This window comes from Thunnus thynnus, chromosome 19, assembly GCF_963924715.1.
Source record: "Thunnus thynnus chromosome 19, fThuThy2.1, whole genome shotgun sequence".
In the NCBI taxonomy this organism is placed as follows: domain Eukaryota; kingdom Metazoa; phylum Chordata; class Actinopteri; order Scombriformes; family Scombridae; genus Thunnus; species Thunnus thynnus.
Genome location: NC_089535.1, coordinates 26,621,705 through 26,640,528, shown reverse-complemented (window position 1 = coordinate 26,640,528; position 18,824 = coordinate 26,621,705). Strand labels below are relative to the sequence as shown.

At 39.8% G+C, this 18,824-nt stretch overlaps 1 protein-coding gene across 3 annotated transcripts in view; it reads left to right on the top strand.

Annotated features, from left to right (window-relative positions):
* The window catches only part of shroom3 (shroom family member 3), a 75,048-nt gene that overhangs the window by 31,506 nt on the left and 24,718 nt on the right, over positions 1-18,824 (top strand). For 2 of the 3 annotated variants that reach the window (XM_067575067.1, XM_067575069.1), the window contains 4 exons: positions 12,401-12,526; positions 17,347-17,565; positions 18,155-18,471; positions 18,553-18,793. In XM_067575067.1, the coding sequence (XP_067431168.1) occupies positions 12,401-12,526; positions 17,347-17,565; positions 18,155-18,471; positions 18,553-18,793 (903 nt within the window). Of the gene's footprint in view, positions 1-8,035; positions 8,871-12,400; positions 12,527-17,346; positions 17,566-18,154; positions 18,472-18,552; positions 18,794-18,824 lie in introns of those variants that run through there. The other variant, XM_067575068.1, reaches the window with a different exon arrangement.

The following is an 18,824-nucleotide window of genomic DNA, read 5'->3' as shown; positions in this document are numbered from 1 at the left end:
ATATATATATATATATATATATATATGGTGTCAGTTTGGAAGGGTGACTGAGCAGTTGCAGCGCACATCCTGCAGGCTTCAAGTTAGATATCAGCTGCTGTCCTGCTGCAGTGCCTTTGAGCAACATGTTTGCAGTGATTGTAACAACAGAGTCATTAAAATGTACTCTACTGTTGGTCTCACAGAGTCAGATAAACAGCCAGAATGACTCTATTCTCCCACAATCCCCTGGGCTCAGGGTGGTTATCAGATAACACTGAGGAGAGACGAGGGGGGAGTTGGGGTATTGCAATGCTTGTATCTGATTGGTCCAAAAACAGGAAGTGGGCCAGAGCCCCATGAGGCTGGGTGTTAATCTGGAAAGGACAATGATTTATAAACAGTCGTCCTCTCTCCTTTCTCTGATTCCTTCTTTCCTTTTCTTTTATTTCTCCCTCTCCTCTCTTCCCTCTCCTCTTCTCCCTTTCATTCCCTTTTGCCTCTTCCTCTCCTTCTTTCTTTCCTTTCATTTCCTTACCTTTCCTCCCCCATCTTCACCTCTCCTTTCCTCCCCCATCTCCTCTCACCTTGTTTCTTTTCCTTTCATTTTCTTTCTTCTTTCCTCCTCAGATGCTTCTTTGGTTGAATCACCGCATTTTTCTAAGACGACATCATCACATCATTGCACAACACACACACACCAGTGTAACACTAGCTCCCTTATACACACACACACACACACACACACACACACACACACACACACACACAGCTAGTGTCCCCAATTGGACAAGCCATCCCCAATTAACTGGTCTGTAGTCCGAAATTTGTCCCCGAAAGTAGCCTATGACAGACACACACACACACACACACACACACACACACACACACACAGTTCAAAGGCAAACAGTGCAGTCTAGTGTTAGTCAATCAATTTGGGAATCACAGCAGCATCTAATCCTGTGTTTTGGTGGTGGGTGGGAACATACTTTGGTTTACATTTAATGCAGACTGTCATGATTAGGTTTGTTAACATGGTCTGAAGCATGCTGTTGCTATGGTTACCTGCAGTTTAATATACCTTTAGAACGGTGGTTAAACTTCTGACCAGAACTATGTAGACACCAAGTGTCCTGTTATAAGGTATAAACAGAAACCTTCCAGCCAGTCAGAGAGGCAACCTTTTGTGTGGTTGTGGTTCATTTAGTCTGCATATTGTAGTCCTTGATGAGATTTGAGAGGTCCTTGAGGATGTTCCAGGACTATTTTCGGAGGTACCAGAAATCCCTGAGGATGATCTGGAAGTCTTTGAGGAGGCAGAAGTAGTACCAGTACCATCCATAACTCCATATAAAGTACACAAGCACATACACAGTTTTGACACATGCATACTTTTGATGCAATTTTGGCACACCCCAAACACACACATACAAGCTATTAACATAGTTTCACAACCATATTTGATACATTTACGCATACACACACACACACACACACACACTTTAAAAATGTGTCCTCTGGATTCACTTTTGCCCACCTCTCAATCTCTCTCTCTCTCTCTCTCTCTCTCTCTATCCAATTTTGGTTTCCGGGCAGATCAGAGAGATTATTATTATGGGCTGGTGGAACAGTTTCCCACGGCAACAGATAAGGTCTCTGTTCAGAGAGACACACCCTGCACACACACACACACACACACACACACACACACACACACACACACACACACACACACACACAGGGCAATAAAGACAGTTTGAATCAAACTGTGTCAGCACAAACATTTCTTTTCTCTTAGTGGTTCATTATAAAAGTTTGTATCAGCTCACTTTATATTTTCCTCATGGCTCTTACCTCAACCAATCAGGTTCTGTTTTGAATTCTGTTTGTCAGTGTTTTCCATCCTGTAGTCAAGTCAAGTCAATTGTATATAAGCCAATATCACAAATCACAAATTTGCCCCTAGAGGCTTTACAACATACAACACTCTCTACCTTAGACTCTCGATTCAGATAAAGAGAAACTCAAACCAGGCAACCCCACTGAGGAAAGGACTTATAAGATGATATATGCTGTCAATGTATCCAGCTGTGGTTGGTCAAAAAATAGTTCCAGTGATAACTTCTGCTATGTCTCATTTTTTCATTTCTGTTTCTAATCCTGCTCAACAAACAAGATAGGCAGTAAATCAGAAAGCTCTAAAATTGTTGGAATGTGGATATTTTTTCTCTTAAGATAGAGCAAGGAAAGCACTTTCCCCTCTGCTCCCAGTGTTTGTGTCAAGCTAGGCTATACACCTGTGTGTGTATGTGTGTGTGTGTGTGTGTGTGTGTGTGTGTTCTGATGAAACTAGGGCACACACATATAGCTCTGCACCTTAAGGCAGAAAGTTGCAGCCTTGACACCTGATTTGAACACTACAAAGGGAGAGGATTTCCACACCGTCCCGTCATCCATTTCTTTCTGTGATCTCAGACACGTCTTACGACATTCTCATGACACATAATTCCCAGTAATCCAGCCGCTGGAGTGCTGGGAATCATCTGTTATTGTACTGGGAGGGGCTACACCTGCATAGGTACCAACACCTGTATATTTAACCTGCAGACGCTTCTTCTTCTTCTTCTGTTTCTGATGCGACAACACACAGTCGGTCACAGAGCTGCAGTCATACCTGTGTTTTCAGGAACAATACCTAAATACTTTAATGTGTATTAACTGATATGAGTTTGGATCTGTTGCACATTTACAAGTATTGACTGATTATAAACAATAGTGAGTAGAGTACAGTGGTCCTTGAGGAAGCATGGAGTCCTTGAGTTAGTTCCAGGAGGGCCCTAGAAAAGCTTTCAGTGGCCCTCGTGTGGATTCTAGAGGAGATTACAGTGACCCTTGATCACTGTAATCAAGCATGAAGTCCTTGAGAGGCTAACAGATGTCTTAATGAGGCTCAAATTGTTGTTGAGGAGAATTCAGGGGTACTGGAAGAGGTCACAGTACACTTTAAAAAGAAATCGTAAAAAAAACGGTCAAAACGGCTGAACAAAAACCATAAAATTAAAATAAAATAATTCAAATAAAGTGTAAAAACAATAAATTACAGAAATTTTCATCAAAGGTTTTGCAGATTTTTCCTAAATTATTACACATCTGTTAACACATGCTCAAGATTGCAAAATGACAAATGACAAAATAAAAAGTCTAAAAATACTGTATAAAATATTAAAATCATCTCAAACTTTAACTTGCAGTGTTTGTGTTTAGATTTAATGTTTAGATATGTAAAATAATGTTAAAAACCTGTAGAAGTGCCAATTGGTACACCAAAATCAAACCAACTATCTAATAATTGTATTAACTGCAGCTGTGTTTATCCCGTTATGACATGTCTGAGGGTCATGAGGGTCTTTCTCTCAATGTTCTCCTGAGAATTAAATAAAGGATCGATGATGATGATGACAATGATGATGATGACATGTCTTTGAAAAGGGTCTATTCCCCTTTCAGTATGGCAACTCACAAGTAGGAAGATAAAAGTAAGTTACTTAGTTTTTCTATCGCCAGTGGGGGAAATGTCTTACAAATGTACTCTGATGAGATCATTAAAGTACTTAAGAAATCATACTTCATATTACATATATTAATTACAATGTAAGGTTTAGAAATAGTGGTTAACATTGACTAATATCTCATCTTAAATACTGCAGTTGTTACTTACTAGTGATGGACTCTGTCGGGTTCCTCTTCTCCCCCGTAAACCTTGTTCCAATGTTTGATCTAAAAAATGTAAGCAACTTTCTTATCATTACCAGTTATCAGTGTTGGAAAAGGGAATGTAGAAATTACTCAGAAAGAAACAAGCAGCTACACATACAGGTTCGGGCCAAACATCTCTCTAATATCAAATAAGACAAGCACAAGCTGTGTTATATTTCTGTGTAGTTAAAGGAAAAATTTGTAAAACAGACAAAAAAAGTTCATTTTTTATAACCTAGGTCTTATTCGCATTGATGGACATGACAATGACTTGTCCGGATCATATTTTACTCGCATGACTACCAGCCTGATAGTTTTATCATCCATCAGTGCCATGTCAACTGTTTCAAGTTATCAAGTGCGTTTTAATTCAGCTATGCATATTTTAAAGTTTCAAAGGGTTTTTAAAGGTTTTTACCCAGAATTCATATTACAGTGGCCATCGGATTGCAGAGCTACTTCCTGGATAATTTTGTGCATTACTGAATACCCCCATTGTGATACAAATCCTACCAGCCAGCATGATGGGAAAGTCATAGAAAATAGGGGTTCATGTTCATGGTGTGTTTGAGGCACTAAGTGCATTTTTGTATTTCACAGGAGAGGTCAAACACTTGTTTTGATTTGGCACTATTGTACAGCTGTGTCAGGATGAGTGACTATGCCCTTAAACTCAAGAACAACATAGATGAGTAAAATACTGCCTGACAGGTTTGAGCCAGACTGGTGCTTCTGTGCAGAGTTTGCATGTTCTGCCTCTGTGTTCACATGGGTTTCCTCCCACAAACAGGTAATTGTCAATTCTTGGGATAACAAATAAAAATTAACATGTGCCAACGAACAGGTAATAATATGGCCACTAGTGTGCATGGCATCCATTCACTGTCTTTATGTCAGGATGACATGAATACTCACTGCCTCTGAAGATCTTGTGTCAGGAAACTTTTCATTCCCAAAACGTCTGGATCATGAGGGGAAAACACACACAGACACATACAGACCAATCTCTGCATGTCATGCCTCTGTTTGCCTGCCTGTCCCTGGGTTTAATTCTGTACCACTAGTCACGCCTGATTCTTTTTTCTGGTCTAATAAATACAACAGTATTCTTCAACAGTCAAATGTGTATGCCCATTGTGGTTGTGCTACAATCAGTTGCAGGTGCAAGTAGTATGATTTGTATCACAATAAACAGGTGTTAATGTGAAATAGGTCATATCTGACCACATCAAGCTAACAAGGGTGGGATAGGCAGGGGACAGATAAACACAGATTTAGAGCATACCAGTGGTCTCTCTCTCTCTCTCTCTCTCTCTCTCTCTCCCACACACACACACACACACACACACACACACACAGACACACACACACACACATTTGGCAAAAGAAGTGAAAACATCTGTTTGTGTGTACCAAGGGTATGTGCATTCTCATATTAAAAATGCATTTAAATCCAGAGTGTACTCCGGTTTTGTTCAGAGTTATAGGTTTGTGAACCTCACAGCTTCACAATTAAACAGGATTTCTGGAGTACTGTGTGCAGTCACTGGGGCTAAGCTAGCTGTTGATGGTCAAATCTTTCGAAACCGAAGGCTTGCTTGTTAAATCACAATTTCTTGTTTTCCGTTTGTATAGGAGTTAAATACAGGAGATACAGGCTTTGGAACTGTTGGAAAGCACCTCGAGCTGTTCTAAATAATGGACATGGTTTTTGTTTTTCCTTCCAAGAACTGCTAACACGAGATACTGGTAAAGACATAACGTAGTTAAAATGCAAGATGCTTTCACCAGTCAGGAGAATAATTACTGTGATTCCACAGGTGGATGCAAGTCACTGAATAAAGGTGTGTTCAGACAGAAAGCGAGAATAATTCACACATTTGTGTTTATATACCCCAAACAGCGAATGTACCAACTGTGCAGACATTGGCTGTAAGCTAGCTAGCAACAGACACACCCACCGTGTGTGGTAGTTTGTCAGTTTTCAGCTCAGCTTCTGACTGAACTCAGAACTCACCAGAAATTCTTTGTTATTTCCCTCCAGTCTCTCTTCTTTTTCCTCTCATGTCTCAGTGCTTCTGAAGTCAAATCATAAATCACCAGAATATGAGCAAATTTTTCATTCAAGTAGAAACATTTTCAACTGGCATGCAGGGCAAATTCACATTGAATTGTAACTTGCTCTTGACTTTGTAATTGCTGCCTCTTAAATTTGCTTTGTGTAAGACTTTGCATTAAAAGAATAATTACTTAATTTGTCCAATCCCCCATCTTCGATGTTATATTTTAGTTCTTATTAGTGGATGAAGACTGACACACCACTCTAGCTGCGGTGCTAACATTCAGGACAAGCAGGACTCCAATTACACAATGGTCCAACGAAATCAACACAAATGTGATGAACTGTATAAGTGATACTCTCCTGTTTTGTGTATAAATGCATTTCAGCAGTGACAATACATTTTGAAAGATTTCTGAGACATCTGTTCCAGCTGAGCAGCTGTTTCCAGCAGCTGGAGTACCGTTAGCTACAGTCAACAATGCACATCCCTCATGTAGGGTATGCGTAACAGGTTATTTAATACTGTTGGCTATAGTACTTTTTATTAAATAAAAATGGGTCACATGTTTTAATTGGTGGACAACACATCTAGTCTGGTCTAATTTATGTCTTCTATTGAAGTTGAAGTTGAAGAATGGGAGCTCTGTAATTTTAAATTAAGTCATTATTTTTTTGTTATTTAATTTATAATTCAAGGAACTTGATGTTTACTTGATCTGTCTTTTGAATTCCTTATGTACTCTGATTTGCGGCAAACATAGGTCACAGTTTATAAAATGGCTTTATTATGGAAAAACGTCCACCGTAAATAATGAATTATTAATGATTAATCAATTATTGATTGTTAACACGGCTGACTATCAGTTAAGAAAATTGCTTAAAATGCACTAATGGTATGGGAATGGCATCAGTTTTGCAGGTATCTGGTCATAAACCAAAGTATTGGACAACTTGAAATTTTGGTACGAGATGAAATGTTAAAGGACCGGCCAAAGTCATCAGAATTGATTCTATATGGACCTTGAATATCTGTAGCTATTTTTTCTGGAAATCCATCCAGTAATTGTCAAAATACTCTGAACCTAAAATGACAACCTCATGGTACCACTACAGGATAAGTCAGAGGATCACCGAAATCAGTATGAATTGTCCTGTAGTAAACATGATTGTCTGTACCAAATTTCATGGCCACCACTAGGTGTCGAGAAGGGTCACTGAGGTCAGTAGAATTTGTTTTCTGGGGAACATGTACAGTACCAGTCAAATGTTTGGACACACTTTCCCAATCACTTGAATGAGAAAGCTTGTTGAAACGTTTGACTCAGTACCGTAGGTCTGTACAAAATTTCATACCAATCCATCCAATAGTTGTTGAGGTATTTCAGTCTGGACCAAAGTGGTGGACTGACCAACAGACTGATTGACAGTGCCATCCATAACTGTATAAAAATAACAATAAGTGTAACTCATAAGTAATGAGTAATTTATTACATTTTTCATGGAACTTGTCCAACACTGATCATCAGTGGTTTCTAACCTCTGTCAATATGTCTCACATTGCTTTTGGAGTCCAGTCCACAGTGATAATCTAACAGTCAATAATAGTTCATTGTTCACTGTAGAACCACATGCTGCATCATGAGACGTTCTCCCCGCGGCTTCAAAATCCATGTCTGCTGCAATGAGCTCAATAATCCACTGTTTATCTGTCCTCCTTCTTCTTCCTCCTCCATGATCCTCTTCCTTGCTGCTCTGCTCCTCCTCCCTTTGTCACTCACCTTTGTGCTCGTTATTACTTTTTCTTCACTCCTTTCCCTCTCCTAAAGTAATTCTCAATTTTATTTTCATTCCATGACTGAAATCTAGAGAGATAATTTTGTGAAGCTCACTCTCTCCCATCCTTCTGCCTTTTTTAATCCTCCCTTCGCTTTATCTCCCGCACTATTTCCTCTCTTTCTACCAGCTCTCTATCAGTCTTTTAGTTGCTCCATTCCTCAGTATCTTCTCCCTAACGGCTCTTATCTCCCTCCATCCTCCCTCCTTTTCTTGCTACTCATTCTCTCTCATTATCTCTCACCCTGCCTCCCTCTTTTCCTCCCTCCTCTCTCTCTCTCTTAAGACTCTCAGTGTCTCTCACTTGCACACCACATCAACAACTACCATCCAGCAGCCCCAGACCGAGGATGTTTACTTCATACTTTTATCGTACGGTGGCCTAATGACGCTTAATTGCTTCATTTGCTTAACGAGCTTGGGGCCGGGGGCCAACGCAGCGCCACTCGATCCAACCTGCCAGCACCAGACTGGAACTGGAGCAAAGAGATAGATCAGAGGGCAGTAGAGACGGGATCGGTCAACGTGAGTCTTTTCGATGGAGTTTTGTTGGAACAGAGAAGTAGATGAAAATCGAAAATGCAGGGCCTGAGTCCTTTTGTGTAATTTGTGTTAGTTTTCAGTAGAAATAGAGAAGATACAGGTAGGAGAGGAAAGGAAGGTTCTTAGGTTAGAGGTTAAAAAAACAACACATACAGGAAAAGTTTTGAAAAGATATGGCAGAAGAAGATGGCTGAAGATCCAAGTGGTGACCTTGGGTAGAGCAAAATACTTTCAAACAGAAACGTAGATTTCAGTAAGTAGCAAGTGCTTTTGGAAGTTTTCAGTACAGGAAAGGATGTAAGGGAGTGGTTGGGGAGGGTAGAGTTTGAAAACAGATTTTCTTGAAGCTTTCTAGAAGGAAACGCGCCAAACAGCGATAAAGACTGAAGAGTAGTCAGTGTGAAGAGCAAAGAGGGTGTTGAGACTGAACCTTCTATGACTTACTAAGAGAAGACAAAACAACTCGAGAAGTAAACTAAAGCAGAGCTGAAAGCAGTAGAAAGAAACTTTGATAAAGTGGACTTTGGATCGAGGCCATGGAGCTGTTGGAGGTGTTCTATCGCAGGAAGCTCCGTAAGAAACAGAAGAAAGCGGAGCTGGGCCGGTCAGAAGGGGCACTGTGTCGGTCGCCATCTGAGGCCAGCGTCAACAGCCTGGCGACCGGTCTCATCTCCAAAGTCCTCAGGTTCACCTCCAGGTAAAACAGGTCACACGTTCAATTTAGAGACAAGAGGCATTTAAGAAAAGAGGTCTGATTTAAGTTTGCTGGGGTCAATTATGCAAAAAGAAACTTGTGACTGTTTGCTTAAAGATTTTTCATTAAAGTTTGCATGTGGTTACCGGTGAAACAGGAATATTGAAGTTACAAACATGACTGACTCTTTTTAGCAAAGAAAGCCGTTTGACATGCTTACTTTAATCAAAAATCACTGGTTTTGATCGAACTGAATGTGATAATCGTTGGAGTAATGGAGTCGCCTTTCAGTCCCAATTTTTTCACCATGGCTTGAGACGTGACGACCTTGGACTTGAACAGGGCAATTTTAAATTTGCATCTGGCAAACAGCACCACCATTTTCTTGTTCTATTTCAAAACGAAAGCAAAAAAACAAAACAATGACTGAAATAATGGCGTGATGAGTAATATATCGAAGTCATAAACTTGCTTTAAATTTGTTGGTGTTCATTTTAATTCCTTCCTTTTTGATTTCACAAAGGTTACTGAAACTAACTGGTGACTAAGATTTGAGTATTGCGGACTTAAGACCAAATTTGTGAAACTTTCAACTTAGACATGACCCAGGGACCTGGACATGACTTTTATGACTTACACATGGCCTCGGTAACTTGGACATAAAACATATGACTTGATCAAGACATTTATGACCTGGACATGAGACTCAGACATGACAAATGTTATTCGGACATGGCATTATGACATGCGTGACATGACATGATGTTTATCACTTGGATGTGAAATTTACAACTCGGACATCATATTTATAACTTGAACATGACATCTATGACTTGATAATGCTATAGTGACTCCGCTGTAACAAACTTATGACTCTGGCATGTAGTTTATAACTTGTCATAAAATTCAAGACTTGAACTTGACATCTATGACTTGGCTATGGCTATGGCTCGGACATTACATTAATTATTTGGATATGACCTTGGTGACTTGGACATGACGTTTGTGACTTAGTATTTACATTTAAGACTGGGACATGACATCTATGTCTTGAACTCAAACATGACATTTTTGATTCAGATGTGACATTTGCATTTTTAAAACATTGACAATGAATCCAGGGCCAAATGGTGACAAAAAGATTTTTTGATCTTTTGGTTTCAGAGTAAGACTTGGATTTGAAACACAATCCAAATCAAACAGAGAGGGGAGATATCTGTGTAAAGTGTAAAGTGATGATAAGGTGTTGAGGTATTCTAGTCACGTCCTGTCATTACCCAGGTCCCTGTGGTTCGGAGACATGCAGGCTTTCATGTCTCTGTCTTCTACTTACTCAGATAAAATCTTTTCCTGTTTATCTGTGTGGATAAATACAGAGCAGCAGAACATGTCAAATATGACGAGGATGAGGGGAGATTATTGAAACCACCATACTAGGCAACATCTCTTTCATCATAACTGGTTAGATAACACGTTCAAAATATCATGATAGTGATGTCGAAAAGATTATCACTACAAACAGAAACACATTATTTTGTCCTTGAAATAATATCACCATGAAATTAAGATTTTTTCCAACCAATTTACAGTATTTATTTATTTAGTATTTTTTGTATGTTCAACATCAGATGTACAAGACACAATGAAGAGAAAAATAAAAATCAATACAAGTCATGTCATACCACTGACTCTCAGTTTCTCTTTTTAATATATACTGTGTTTATTTACTAATTATTTCACCTTTACTTTGCCTTTTTTTATTGCTGTTAAGTTACAATCAGTGGTACTCAACACTCCCAGCAGATGTTTCACATTAAAAGCCTACCAGATGAAGGACAGATTATGCCCTTTGAGCCACTTGATTGTTCTTAATGTGACATGTCTGCATAGGAAGTGCTAACTTTCATTTAGGGCAGCTCAACATTGATAAAAAGTGTTTATGACAGTGTTTATGTTAAAAATAGAACCTGACAGCAGCAGAGTGGTGAGTATGACGTGAATCTGTTGCACTAATGGTGTTAGTGGGAATGTACATTATACTGAATTTATCAAGACAACATGAACATGGAGGTAGTGTGGCATAATAGAAAACACTATCAACAGCAAGTTGATGGTGTTTTCAGATGCAGGTCAGAAAACACAGACGTTTTCTATGAAAGTATGATTCGATATACTTATAAAACATGAAAAATCATAAATAAGGGCCCGACTTATTAATATAAAAAGAGTCCAATAAATGACCCCATACAGATTAGCTTAAGACGGCTGTAAGACATTTGTAGCTTTTTCTTTCACGATGAACGGAGGTTGTGGTCAGTTTCGGTGTTAGTTTCAAAGTAATAAAAAATACTATTAAAACATCCATAGAAATGTTCTCCACTTTTCTGGTGTCCATATGTAATGAATGATTTGTTTCAAATACATATTTCTGCCAAAAATTTGCTAAATAAAACGTAATGTTCCATGAAAGTTGTGTATGTCTTAAGGAAGTTTTTACTCACGATTTCTGTTTTTAGAGATTTCTATTTTTTTAACTAAAGCCATCAGTTATGTTTTTGGGTGCTTGAAGTTAAAAGTATGTCAGTTTTTCCTGGATTGGAAGGAAAGGGAGAGGCAAAGACATGCAGAAGGTGAGTCAAATCTCTGTGGAATAACATCATGCAGCTGTGCGTGTGTATGTTGTGTTATCGTGGGAGGACACAGTGGGATAATAATGTTGAAATGATCAGTTTTCCAGCTCTGATAATAAACTCTGTTCAGTTGTTGATTCCCTGCAGCAGTGTGAGACCACTAATAGCTCTGTGAATGAATGGTTCTGTGCAGGATGAAAGGGGACAAACATGGTATTGAAAGTAAAAATCATGACTGGGGTGTGAGTGTTGGATCTTGTGCAGCTTTCTGTTAAACAGTCTTAAGCATTTTAGTATCAGCTATTCAGTTGTATATTTGAGAAAAGAGTCACGAAGATAAAAGTTGCTTCTTCAGAGTTTTGTTTTTTCAGATTATATCGTAGCATCCAGTCCATTCAAACTTCCTAAGAACAAGTCATAATTGTGCATCCCTCAAACACAAACAACTAAAAGTGTTTTCTGAGAACTACGGTTCAAGTGATTTGGTTTTGCCAAATTCCAAGAAACATGACCTCATTGTCCTCAATGCAGCTCTGTGTACAGAGGAGAAACCCTTTTGATTTAGGTAACAACACAACCTTTTTACTGGCGCCATACTCAGATCAAACATTACAGTTTGTACCCCACTAGGGGTAGGGATCTAGGATTTATCACCCATCCAAGCATTTTATATTTCTAGTGTATATCATTAGGGCTATTGTGGCTACAGGTGTTCTGACCTTTACTGTGAGGTGATAGTGTTAACTGGAGAGCTGTTTCTGGTGGCTGACCCAAAGTGTTCAGCTTTACTTCTTTTACAGATAATGACTCATCCCTTTATGTCAGAATGTATTGTTGCGCTGCAAACCCATAAGTCCAATATTGTTCGTACACTAACTTTCTTTTTGTATATTAACCCTACAGACGCAGTGAGACGGCATCTCGTCCTCACTCATGGCACTCAACAAAGCTCGGTGAGGTTCAGCAGGAGTCAAACAAAGGAAGGATGGACACAGTGAGCAGTGCCTGGCACCCCAGCTACCACGCCAGGTCAGTGTATGTCATCAAGAGGTGCTCATAGCCAGTACCACAGCTCCGACAATAAACAAACAATATGTTCTAGGGCCCTTGTTTAGCTCTACCATGCATACCATGCAATTTTATTCTATAATTTTTTGCGCTAACATGCTGACTACAGCTGTGTAGTCAGCATGCCTCTACCAGAGGGAAATTATGTGATTATAAAAGTACTGTAAAATACACAAAAACCTATCAGGAAGATTCAGAGTCCACCCAAGGGAAGTTCTTGATCACCGCTATGACCTGCAAGAAGAGGATCATGTGACTGACGGACACAACCCAAGGCGTCAGTAGGATACTTTTCCATAGCATTGCTAGCTTGCCCACTTGTAGGGAAAAAGTATAACACAATTGCCCTTAAAAAATTAGTACAATTCTCCTATCACAGAATTTTTCCTAAAACTGAAAAAAAAACTTCCAGAAGCTCTGTTCAGAATATCTAGAAAAATATCAGATAATGAAGAGGACACTGTAATTTTAGACAACAAACATTGTTTTCAATAACCAGGTCCTACTGAAATGTGTCCATTGTACCATTTTTTCAAATATAAACTCAGCAGTAAACATGCTAGCAGATTAGCTTACTAGCCGTAGTGCTAGCAAGCTAATCTGCTAGCATGGCTATCCCCACTGGTCCTGTTGCACTCGCCTTGCAGGTCATAGCTGGTTTGTCAAAAGTCTACTGTCCACCCAAACATATCCTTCTTTCTTTATTGTCGTGATTTCTGTGTTTTTACTGCATGTCTACGGTGGTAATCAGGTGTAAAAGAAAGTGTAGTTACTGGATTTTTTGCCAACAGAGGGCGCTCAAAGTGTAAAATGAACTATGATCAATGGGAGATTCACAACAGGGCTTTATGAATACAGAATATGCAAAGTCCGAGGTTGTGTTCTTGGGACATAATTACAGGAGAAACATGTACATTTGGCTGATTTTTAACCACAAAAAGAACTTATTCCAAGTGGTGAAAAGGATATGTGTATGTATCATGTGTTTTAGCAGAACTGAATACAAGTCGAGCTGGTAAATAATTCAGGTAATATTCTGAATTATTTTCTGATCAAGTGAAATGACAGAGGTGTATTTGTACATGTTTGTTGTAGCTTTCGCTGGATGTGTAACATTAAACAGCTTGTCTGCATCTTAAAGTAGCTCAGGCCTCTCTCTCTCTTTGTTACAAATGTTTGTTTTTCACTTGTTTGGTCATTCATGCAGGTGATGAGATGATGTAAGATGTAAGCAGGTGTAGTCCTCAGGTTTATTGATAATCCGTCAGTGCTCAGCACAAACAAACAAATCTCATTTAGTTTCTTGTTGGGTTGAACATGGTGCAGCTGCTTGTTACTATTTTTGGTTCTCATTGTTGGGGACACATTGTAGTCAAATTAACAGTTTACAACTGTGACTTTCCTTTATTACCTTTACACTGTGTGCTATGTTTTGTATTGCCATAGTAACCTATGCCTCAGGCCTTTGTTGCTTCCGTGGATTCCCTGATTTTATTTGCATCTAATCATAATGCCCATGTCATCCTGGCATTTGGACCTCTGAGAGAGAGGTCAGAATAAAAAACAGGATAAAACTTCAAATGCTTTGCACAGTACGTCAGATGCAACGTCATATGAAAGAAATGCGATTCTTAATCAGATTTCCAGTACCTTTAGATCTCAGCTACAGTAGCTACCGTTCAGGACATAAATCACTGGAGTGATAAGCAGGTTCATTTATAACCTGACATCTTCCTTGTAGAATCAGTGGACACTTGTTTGAGATACGATAACAGTAACTGTATAGTAAGGAATGAAATGACTCAAGATAAGAAACACAATGATATCTTTTATTATACTACTCTTTACATTGTAATATACTTTTAGGTTAAATGTTGTTTTAGTGCTAAAGCTGTGCTCTGTTCCGGATCAAGATCATATCTTATGAATTTATCTGTGTGGTCCTCCACAACTGTCTAAAAAGTTGTTTTGAAGCCTGGATTTTGGGTTTACTGCTCTGAGAGACAGTCTCTCAGAGGGTCAAAGTTCATGTCTTCAGACAGTCAGATCATGTCTTATCTTATCCTTGACAAACAAACACCAGTCTTCTCTTCTAGACAGCTCCCAGATCGAAATCCTGTGAATTTAATTCAGTAGTTTTCAGAACAGTTTCCATTTTGTCCATTAATGTGTTTTTAATGTCCAGCCACCAGACGACCGCAAATAACAGTCCTGCTCTGCACGAGGAAATAACCTCTGGAGAAAAGATGAGAAGCAGAGTAATTTATAGCCTGACAGCTGTCTTGTAGATTAGATGGTTAATAGACGGATGTGGTTTATGATAACCATAATGACAACACACAAACAGCACCAATTACAAGGCAACTGAGGAGGCCGTTTGTGGTCAGATACTTTAATTTTTTGTGAACTGTTTTAGATGTTAAAAAAAATATGATATTAATATTAATTTTTTTAAAAACTAATATAAAAAGAGCTGAAGTGTGTTCAGCTGCAGATATTCTAATGTTGAATTAATTCTGCTCCAGTAAAACTCTGAACTGAATAGGAAACCTCCCAGATTATTCTTCCATATAGAAAATGCTAAGATTTCAGTAGGGCTACATTTGGGTATACAAACCAGCTGACTTCATTTTAATGTAAACTTAAGTTTGAATAATTTCTTTATTTTTGCCATAACCAATTTGAAATGTTTCTATAACACTCTTATATAACCCAGTGTTTGTGTTACTATAAGGCAGGGATTTGTTAAAGTGACAGAGGTGCACAGACGGATCAATATGAGCAAGTGTTAGCTGCTATCTGTCTGTTATATGTTGTGATCTTTGACCGTCTGCGTGGTGTGTTTTTATTCTCAAGTGTCAAAATCTGGTTGTTACATCAGTATGTTCACACCACCAGTGACCTCAGACTTAGAATTTTTACAAGTGCATACTGACTTCTAGTGCGCCAATTTTCATTATTATTTTATTGAAATATAATAATTATTAGTTACTGAAAGTAACTAACCTTCATGGTCCCAGTTGAAGTGCTTTTAAGTGTTTTTTGACAGCTAAAACGTGGTTTTAGTGTTAAAATTAGGTTTAAGTTAAGGGTATCATTAGGATTAGGTGCTAGGGAATACAAGTGTAGAGTACAAATGTGCATGTCAGATGTGTGTGTGTTCATGGAGAACATCATGGAGAGCTCTTTCCATGTTGTCCATGCGTGAAGAGTTTTATGATTCAGGTCTGTCGTCTCGCACCAGTCAGAGCTGTGCTGGATGACAAGGCTGCAGACATTATTAGTTTACATGTCACACAATAACGTGTTCCAAAGTTTCTGCAGTGATACATTTAGCAGTTTACATCATCAGAGGAAGTTACATCATTCTTTCTCTCTAACAGCAGTGAAGGGCAAATGAAAGCCTCTGACATATTTCTTTGCATGCGTGTGTGTGTGTGTGTGTGTGTGGATGGGGCACTGACGTTGATGCCCACAGACAGTGGCATTCCTGATGCCCTTCGCCCTCACCTATTGGTCTCCCAAGGAAACAACTCTCACCCCCCGGACACACACATGCTCTCTCTGGACAGTCATGTTAATAAAGTGGCAATCTGAATAAAAAGTTCCACTAAACATTTCTGCAGCTCTGCTTTAATAGATCTGGAACTGAGAAACAGAGGAGAGAGACAGGAAGTCAGAGACAGACAGTACAGCTGACCGGAGACTGAAACAAAAGTTACAGAGGCAGAGAAAGTTACTGACACAGAAAAGGAGAAAGACAGACAGAGACTGTCCTCTTTTCAGGAGCAGTAATTGCATTATGTTCAGTTGAAAGACTTGGTGAGTCAAACGGTGACGTAGATACAAGCGCGCGCACACACACACATTTGCATTCCAGCCAGTTATCTAGAGTGAGGTAACAGCAGATTGAGCTGCAGATCACCAACTTTATGACCAATAGACAGAACATATAAAGCCTCTTTCAGACATACACCTTGTTGTGTAAATGTTCTGGCAATTTTACAATGTAGTCCTCATGTTTAAATAAGCACCAGAGTCACTTTTATGTCAAAGTCATGATGGCAATTTGACAAGGTTGGACCTGTAACTTGCTTGTGATCTTCATTAAACTGTATCATTAGCTCCTGATCTGTGGATAGACAGTATTTCTGGCATTGATGATTTTGAACTTTTGGTGCTTCCTCTCAACCTGCTTTTTAGCCTACAGCACGAATCAAGACTTTATTAATCACTTTTACTTTCATGAAAGTGATCGTTGGAGGATAAAGTCATGATTAATGATGCGCAACCTTCATTGTTAAGACCAGCAGTTTGTAACCTTTTTCATGGCATACTTTTTTCATGTTTTCATACTTTTAGTTATGCTGGCAGGGTGGCTGTAGGGATGGCAGTGTTGGTTGGTTGGTTGGTCCACCACTGGCAGACAGGACACAAGGGAGAGACAGAGATGGGTATGACATGCAACAAAGGTCACTGGCTGGAATTGAACCAGGGACATTGTTTGACTGGAGGGGGACTATAAATTGACCAAAACATCTGACAAGACTTTGGTTACAATAAAATACCTGCAAAACTAAGTTAGCAAATGTTAAACTAAGATGGTGAACATGGTACATATTATACCAGTTTAACGCCAGCATGTTAGCATCGTCATTGTGAGCATGTTAGCATGCTAACATTCATTGTAGCCTAATTCTAATTGGGCCACATTTCCTTTACCAAAGCTTTAAATATGTGTCCCTGATGAAAATTTAAATTTCCTTCTGTCTCTCTCTCAGCGCCTCGACCACTGACCTTTCAGGCGGGTTTGACTCTGGCGGCAGCTACCTTAGGAAAAGTCCAGACCAGTACAGCTCTAGGGGTAGTATGGAGAGCCTGGATCCTCCTCAGTCCTCCCACCTTCACCACGGAGCCCAGCAACACCACTCACTGGGCCACCACGCCCACAGCGGACCTCACCCTGCCTACTCCTCCTGCCATCAGCTGTCCTCTGCCAGGTTCATACAAACAAACACACCTCAGTCTTTAATGTCCAGGGTGTGTTTAGCCTAGCATTAAGACTGGAAGCAGGGGGAAACTTCTAGCACTAACAACTCCAATAACTCCAAAACTCTGACTTACATGTTGTATCTTTCTTTATTGAAAAACTATAGAAATAGAAATGTAAAAAGGAGATGTGTTTTTTTAGCCGCAGTTATTGTTGGAGCTATGGGTGCAGTGAATGCACAGAACATCTTAGTAACTTTAGTGTGTGAATGCACTAGTCAAACCTGAAGAGTGTCGCCTATTTCTGCTAGTATACCGCCAAGAAACTAAAGGAGACAGAACAGAAGGAGCATAGAAGCCTTATTTTGCACTATGAAAATCCAGGGAATTTTAGCCTCCCCTTGTATGATGCCCTGGATCCCCCTTTCTGTTACCCCTTTGAAAGTACGGTTCACAACAGCTTGATTCAACATTTGATAATCTGACATTTGTCTTTCAAGGTCAAGGTCTCTGTATAACTGTTATTGGGAAAATAAAAAAACTAAAATTGAAGACTACAGGAGTGTCATATCTCAAATTACATATCTTGTTGTGTTCTAGGTCCTCCAACAGCATTGACCACCTCCACAGCAAACGAGACTCCGCCTACTCCTCCTTCTCCACCAGCTCCAGTATCCCAGAGTACCTTGCCTCCGCCCCCTCCTTCAGCCCTGAGCGCTCCTATTCGCTGGAGACCGTCCCTCAGAGAGGAGGAGGAAGTGGAGAGATGCAGCAGGCCGACATACGTTACATTCGGACTGTTTACGACACCCAGCAGGGACTCTCTCAAGAGCACGAGCTGAGCTCCACCTCTGCCGCGTTGCTACGCAACAACGATTCCAGGGGTGCGAGGGGAGGGCAAAGCCGAGATCTGCAAGGTAACGTTTCTGTTTCAAGAATGTGGTCATGTCATTTTGATGTGATGACATCATTGTTTTTGCTTGTAATATTGGTTCCAGGTTCAGTGAGTGGAGTCTGTTACCGGGGCAGCAGCAGCAGTAGTGGCAGCAGCAGTGGTGGCGTACCGGCTTCAAACAGACACAGTGTGGGTCCAATATGGGGCCCGGCAAACAGTCGCAGCTCTTACGAGAGCCTGAAGGGAGCCCCAGCTCCACCTAGGCGCAGTGACAGCTACGCAGCCATCAGGAACCACGAGAGACCAAACTCCTGGTCCAGTCTTGAGCACGCCCGGTCACTACGGTGAATATGTTTGTCAAATCACAGTGAATAG